We start from the raw sequence: 7,500 nt of genomic DNA, 5'->3' as shown, positions 1-7,500 counted from the left end.
GCGGATCAGACCTGCACAACGGTCAGGAGGAATTTTGGACCATTCCTCTTTACAAAACTGTTTCAGTTCAGCAATATTCTTGGGACGTCTGGTGTGAACCGCTCTCCTGAGGTCATGCCACAGTATCTCAATGGGGTTAAGGTCAGGACTCTAACTCAGCCACTCCAGAAGGTGTATTTTCTTCTGTTGAAGCGATTCTGTTGTTGATTTACTTCTGTGTTTTGGGTTGTTGTCATGTTGCATCACCCAACTTCTGTTGAGCTTCAATTGGTGGACAGATAGCCTAACATTATCCTGCAAAATGTCTTGATAAACTTGGGAATTCATTTTTCCATCGATGATAGCAAGCTGTCCAGGCCCCGAGGCAGCAAAGCAGCCCCAAACCTTGATGCTCCCTCCACCATACTTTACAGTGAGGATGAGGTTTTGATGTTGGTGTGTTGTGCCTTTTTTTCTCCACACATAGTGTTGTGTGTTTCCTTCCAAACAACTTAAGAAGAATCCTAGAGTGTCAGCTAAAGATGCTAACATGCTAACATCTCTGTTGATGAGTCTACGATACGATAAAACACTAAACAAGAATGTTGTTCATGGGAGGGCACCACGGAAGAAGTCACTGCTGACCAACAAAAAAAACAACAATACTGCACGTCTGCACTACTGGTAAAATATTCTGTGGACAGATGAACTACAGTTAACCTCATTGATCATTCTGCACTGTGCTCTTCCAGTCAACTTTGCAGGACGGCCACTCCTAGGGAGAGTAGCAACAGTGCTGAACTTTCTCCATTTATGGACAATTTGTCTTACCGTGGACTGATGAAACTACAGTTAGCCTCATTGATCATTCTGCACTGTGCTCTTCCAGTCAACTTTGCAGGACGGCCACTCCTAGGGAGAGTAGCAACAGTGCTGAACTTTCTCCATTTATGGACAATTTGTCTTACCGTGGACAGATGAAACTACAGTTAGCCTCATTGAGCATTCTGCACTGTGCTCTTCCAGTCATCTTCGCAGGACGGCCACTCCTAGGGAGAGTAGCAACAGTGCTGAACTTTCTCCATTTATGGACAATTTGTCTTACCGTGGACTGATGAAACTACAGTTAGCCTCATTGAGCATTCTGCACTGTGCTCTTCCAGTCATCTTTGCAGGACGGCCACTCCTAGGGAGAGTAGCAACAGTGCTGAACTTTCTCCATTTATGGACAATTTGTCTTACCGTGGACAGATGAAACTACAGTTAGCCTCATTGATCATTCTGCACTGTGCTCTTCCAGTCAACTTTGCAGGATGGCCTCTCCAAGGGAGAGTAGCAACAGTGCTGAACTTTCTCCATTTATGGACAATTTGTCTTACCGTGGACAGATGAACATCAAGGCTTTTAGAGATAGTTTTGTAAACCTTTCCAGCTTTATGCAAGTCAACAATTCTTAATCTTAGGTCTTCTGGGATCTCTTTTGTTGGAGGCATGGTTGATATCAGGCAATGCTTCTTGTGAAAAGCAAACTCAAATGTTTGAGTGTTTTTTTATAGGGGAGGGCAGCTCTAACCAACATCTCTAATCTCATCTCATTGATTGGACTCCGGGTTAGCTGACTCCTGACTCCAATTAGCTTTAGGAGAAGTCATTAGTCTAGGGGTTCACATACTTTTTCCTACCTACACTGTAAATGTTTAAATTAAACATTCAATATACATTCAATATAGACAATAAAAGTAATTTGTGTTATTAGTTTAAGCACACAATGTGTGTCTATTGTTGTGACTTAGATTAAAGATCAGATCAAATTTGATGACCAATTTATTCAGAAATCCAGGTATTTCCAAAGGGTTCACATACTTTTTTCTTGCCACTGTATAAAGCCATAATATAACATTTGAAATGTCTCTATTCTTTTAAAACTTTTGTGAGTGTAATGTTGACTTTTTTTATTGTTTATTTCACTTTTGTTTATTGTCTATTCCGTTTGATATGGCAATGTAAACATAGGTTTCTCATGTCAGTAAAGCCCTTTGAATTGTATACTGTAGGACAGGGGTGTCAAAGTCAAATGGACGGAGGGCCAAATAAAAAAATCAGCTACAAGACGAGGGCCGGACTGTTCGAATGTTCATTGAAAAATTTTTAAATGACGCATATAGTCTAGTGAACCTAATTGAACCTACTGAAAACCTAACAAATATATTACAATATGATCAGATAAATAAAGCAATATTTTCTTATGGCTCTGTCAGTAATCTTTAATTTTCAACAGACACAAAAGACAAATTTCCTTTATATAAATATCCCCATAACATGAACATTAAATGAAAGAAACCGGTATTCAAGGCACCATCAGTAGACTATATTTTCTATTTTAGCAAAAGTGGGCTAAATTTACTTCAAAGAAAAAACAATAATAGCAATTTTCTATCATCCACTCAACTGAAATATTTTTAAAATATAATTGGATTGAAATACAAAAAAATAAAGTGCAAAAATCTATTAATCAAAAACAACACTTTGTTTAAGGAGAAGTAACATGCAGTGAAAACAAATATTAAATTTTAACTTTTAAACTTGAACTGAGTAAAAACTCTAAATATGTGATTGCACAGTAATGTTCACTTGTTTGAGGTTGAGTGTGATACTTGGTGGTGTCCCATCTTTTCCACAAGTTCATCAATGTTCGGGGTAAGGCTCTGAGCTGAAGAAATCCTCAGAATTGAGTGGAGGTGTTCAGCAGTAAGTCGACTTCTGTGTGATGTTTTGTTCAGGTTCATCAAAGAAAACAGTTGTTCACACAGGTATGTGCTGCCAAACATAGACAACGTTTGAGCAGCCTGGATGCGCAGCTGGGGCATTGTGCCGGGGAGGAAACGGGCGAACTCCGCAGCACCCACTGCCGCATATTTTGCCCTCAGTGCATCATTGCATTGGAGGTCAATCAACTCCATTTGGAGGTTTGGTGGTGAGCTTTCCACGTCAACAGCAAATGGGTTACCGAGCAGTTCCAACCTGCTTTTTTGTGCTTCAAAGTCAGCAAATCGGCGTCGAAAGTCAGCGGCAAGCATACCTATTTTATCAGCCAACTGTGTGCTCGGGAACGCACTGGTAGAGAGCTTCTCTTTCATGGTCTGGCAGCTGGGAAAGTGGCTCAAATTTTCTTTCCGCATCTGCGTCTCCCACAGAGTCAGTTTGGTTTTAAATGCCTTCACTGTACTGTACATATCAGAGATGACACGATCCCGACCCTGCAGCTGCAAGTTTATTGCATTCAGATGACTCGTAATGTCACACAGAAAAGCCATTTCACACAGAAACATTTCGTCTCGGAGTTGTGTTGTGTCTTTCCCTTTGCTGTCCAAGAACAGACAAATCTCCTCACGAAGCTCGAAACATCTTTGAAGCACCTTTCCCTGGCTTAGCCATCGCACCTCTGTGTGATAAGGCAAATCACCATGCTCCGTTTCTAACTCCGTCAGAAATGCCTTGAACTGGCGGTGATTCAAACCTTTGGCTCTGATAAAGTTAACTGTGCGCGTGATGATGCTCATTACATGCTCCATTTTCAAGGCTTTACCGCACAACGCTTCCTGGTGTATGATACAATGATAAGCTGTCAGCTCACCTGTCGCGTTTTCCTCTTGCATCTTTTCCCGTATCTTCGCCACCAGTCCGCTCCTGTGTCCACACATCGCAGGTGCTCCGTCGGTTGTCAAACCCACAAGTTTTTCCCAAGGCAGCTCCATCTCATTTACACATCTTGACACCTCTTCATACAAATCATGCCCCGTAGTTGTGCCATGCATAGGACGTAAAGCCAAAAACTCCTCTGTCACGCTTAGGTTGGAGTCCACTCCGCGGATGAAAATTGACAACTGGGCAATGTCAGAAATGTCGGTGCTCTCATCCACAGCCAAGGAATATGCAATAAAATCTTTTCCCTTTTTCACAAGCTGCTCTTTTAGATTGATGGACAACTGGTCTACTCTCTCGGCAATGGTGTTTCTGCTCAGACTCACATTTAAAAAGAGTTGCCTTTTTTCTGGGCAAACTTCGTCACAAACTTTAATCATGCAGTTTTTGATGAAATCCCCCTCCGTAAATGGCCGGGCTGATTTAGCGATCTCTTCTGCCAAAATAAAACTGGCTTTTTTGAACAGAGCCTGTCGAGATTTGAGGCCTCGTTTTAATTCCTCTGCCTTTTGTAGCCTTTGTTCCATGTCCATATTCTTGTTTTTGTCCGCGTGTTTCGTTTCATAATGTCGTCTCAGATTATACTCTTTCAGTACCGCCACACTTTCTCCACACAGAAGACACACAGGTTTTCCAGCTACCTTCGTGAACATATACTCCGACTCCCACCTTGTTTGAAACCCCCGGTTCTCAGTATCCACCTTCCGTTTTGCCATTTTTGATGGGTATCTGAAAGTTAATTTTACTGTGATGCTGACGACTGCTGTGCCAATAAATATTGAAATGAAGCAGCCTACTGCTCGGTGCGTCACCTTTGCATTGTGGGAAATGTAGTATTGGTGCGTGTAAAAGATCTGCGGGCTGCCGGCTTGCTGCGGGCCGGTTCTAATAATAAATCAAGATCATCCCAGGGGCCGTAAAAAACCTTCTTGCGGGCCGGATGTGGCCCGCGGGCCTTGACTCTGACATATGTGCTGTAGGACATGGTCTCTTCCTCAGAGAACTGAAAAGGGAAGTGGCTAATATCTCTCTTTCATCATATCTTTCTCTCTCTCTCTCTCTCTCGTTCTCTCTCTCTCTATCTCTCTCTCTCTCTCTGTCTCTCTCTCTTTGTCTCTCTCTCTCTGTCGCTCTCTCTCTCTCTCTCTCTCTCTCTCTCTAGTGGCAATGTTGACTGACAGATGATTTGACAGAGGAAGACAGCAGGTAAGAAACTCTGCCCTTTTTATACTCCTTATTTGTTTCATCCTTTTCTCTACTTCTCTTTTTCACTTCTCCTTCTCACTCTTTCTTTCTCATGCTTTCTCTCTCTCTCTCTCTCTCTCTCGCTCTCTCTCTCTCTCTCTCCCTCTCTCTCTCTCTCTCTCTCTCTCTCTCTCTCTCTCTCGCTCTCTCTCTCTCTCCCTCTCTCTCTCTCTCTCTCTCTCTCTCTCTCACCTTCTCTTTCTCTCTCATTTGTCCCCTCTTTCACCCCTCTATAGAAAGAGAATTACTGTGAAATAACTACATTTCTATGCACGCCCCTCCTCTCTCTGTCTCCGTAGCGATAGTCTCTGTGGTTAATATGGGCTGTGCCCACTGTAAACAGTACAATGCTGCAGCCAAGGCAGCCGAGGTATCTGACCCATCTCGAAGCAACAGCCCTGATGGGGGTGTGTCTACAGTGTTAGCCACGCCCCTGTATCACTCTGACCCCACCCACCAGACTATACCTGACTTCAACAAGCCATTTGGCTCTGCCTGTTTCCCCAACACCAACACACAACCCCGCGCAGGGGTCATCACAGGTAAGGTATAAGGATGTGTGTGTGACTCTCTTCATAGTGTTGTATGTGTTTACAGGTGGAGGTGTGACTCTCTTCATAGTGTTGTATGTGTTTACAGGTGGAGGTGTGACTCTCTTCATAGCGTTGTATGTGTTTACAGGTGGAGGTGTGACTCTCTTCATAGTGTTGTATGTGTTTACAGGTGGAGGTGTGACTCTCTTCATAGTGTTGTATGTGTTTACAGGTGGAGGTGTGACTCTCTTCATAGCGTTGTATGTGTTTACAGGTGGAGGTGTGACTCTCTTCATAGTGTTGTATGTGTTTACAGGTGGAGGTGTGACTCTCTTCATAGTGTTGTATGTGTTTACAGGTGGAGGTGTGACTCTCTTCATAGTGTTGTATGTGTTTACAGGTGGAGGTGTGACTCTCTTCATAGTGTTGTATGTGTTTACAGGTGGAGGTGTGACTCTCTTCATAGTGTTGTATGTGTTTACAGGTGGAGGTGTGACTCTCTTCATAGTGTTGTATGTGTTTACAGGTTGAGGTGTGACTCTCTTCATAGTGTTGTATGTGTTTACAGGTGGAGGTGTGACTGTATGTGTTTACAGGTGGAGGTGTGACTCTCTTCATAGTGTTGTATGTGTTTACAGGTGGAGGTGTGACTGTCTTCATAGTGTTGTATGTGTTTACAGGTGGAGGTGTGACTCTCTTCATAGTGTTGTATGTGTTTACAGGTGGAGGTGTGACTCTCTTCATAGTGTTGTATGTGTTTACAGGTGGAGGTGTGACTCTCTTCATAGCGTTGTATGTGTTTACAGGTGGAGGTGTGACTCTCTTCATAGTGTTGTATGTGTTTACAGGTGGAGGTGTGACTCTCTTCATAGTGTATGTGTTTACAGGTGGAGGTGTGACTCTCTTCATAGTGTTGTATGTGTTTACAGGTGGAGGTGTGACTCTCTTCATAGTGTTGTATGTGTTTACAGGTGGAGGTGTGACTCTCTTCATAGTGTTGTATGTGTTTACAGGTGGAGGTGTGACTCTCTTCATAGTGTATGTGTTTACAGGTGGAGGTGTGACTCTCTTCATAGTGTTGTATGTGTTTACAGGTGGAGGTGTGACTCTCTTCATAGTGTTGTATGTGTTTACAGGTGGAGGTGTGACTCTCTTCATAGTGTTGTATGTGTTTACAGGTGGAGGTGTGACTCTCTTCATAGTGTATGTGTTTACAGGTGGAGGTGTGACTCTCTTCATAGTGTTGTATGTGTTTACAGGTGGAGGTGTGACTCTCTTCATAGTGTTGTATGTGTTTACAGGTGGAGGTGTGACTCTCTTCATAGTGTTGTATGTGTTTACAGGTGGAGGTGTGACTCTCTTCATAACGTTGTATGTGTTTACAGGTGGAGGTGTGACTCTCTTCATAGTGTTGTATGTGTTTACAGGTGGAGGTGTGACTCTCTTCATAGTGTTGTATGTGTTTACAGGTGGAGGTGTGACTCTCTTCATAGTGTTGTATGTGTTTACAGGTGGAGGTGTGACTCTCTTCATAGCGTTGTATGACTATGATGCTCGTACTGAAGATGATCTGTTCTTCCAGAAGGGAGAGAAGTTCCACATCCTCAACAACACGTGAGAGTCACATCCACATTACATTGTCTCTACAGAGTGGGGGACTGGTGGGAGGCCCGGTCTGATGACTGTCTGTATCTACAGAGAGGGGGACTGGTGGGAGGCCCGGTCTGATGACTGTCTGTCTCTACAGAGAGGGGGACTGGTGGGAGGCCCAGTCTGATGACTGTCTCTACAGAGAGGAGGACTGGTGGGAGGCCCAGTCTGATGACTGTCTGTCTCTACAGAGAGGGGGACTGGTGGGAGGCCCGGTCTGATGACTGTCTGTCTCTACAGAGAGGAGGACTGGTGGGAGGCCCGGTCTGATGACTGTCTGTCTCTACAGAGAGGGGGACTGGTGGGAGGCCCGGTCTGATGACTGTCTGTCTCTACAGAGAGGAGGACTGGTGGGAGGCCCGGTCTGATGACTGTCTGTCTCTACAGAGAG

The 7,500-nt window shown here is 43.9% G+C and overlaps 1 protein-coding gene across 2 annotated transcripts in view; it reads left to right on the top strand.

The window, feature by feature from the left end:
- The window catches only part of yrk (Yes-related kinase), a 63,784-nt gene that overhangs the window by 39,712 nt on the left and 16,572 nt on the right, over window positions 1-7,500 (top strand). For both annotated transcript variants that reach the window (XM_036971171.1, XM_036971170.1), the window contains exons 2-4: window positions 4,844-4,887; window positions 5,226-5,468; window positions 6,971-7,073. In XM_036971171.1, coding sequence (XP_036827066.1) covers window positions 5,246-5,468; window positions 6,971-7,073 — 326 coding nt within the window. In that variant the 5' untranslated portion in view covers window positions 4,844-4,887; window positions 5,226-5,245. The remainder of the gene's footprint in view (window positions 1-4,843; window positions 4,888-5,225; window positions 5,469-6,970; window positions 7,074-7,500) is intronic.

The sequence above is a fragment of the Oncorhynchus mykiss genome, chromosome 32, assembly GCF_013265735.2.
Source record: "Oncorhynchus mykiss isolate Arlee chromosome 32, USDA_OmykA_1.1, whole genome shotgun sequence".
NCBI classification, from domain to species: Eukaryota; Metazoa; Chordata; class Actinopteri; order Salmoniformes; family Salmonidae; genus Oncorhynchus; species Oncorhynchus mykiss.
The sequence above is the reverse complement of the archived record's forward strand: the minus strand, read 5'-3'. Positions and strand labels throughout refer to the sequence as shown.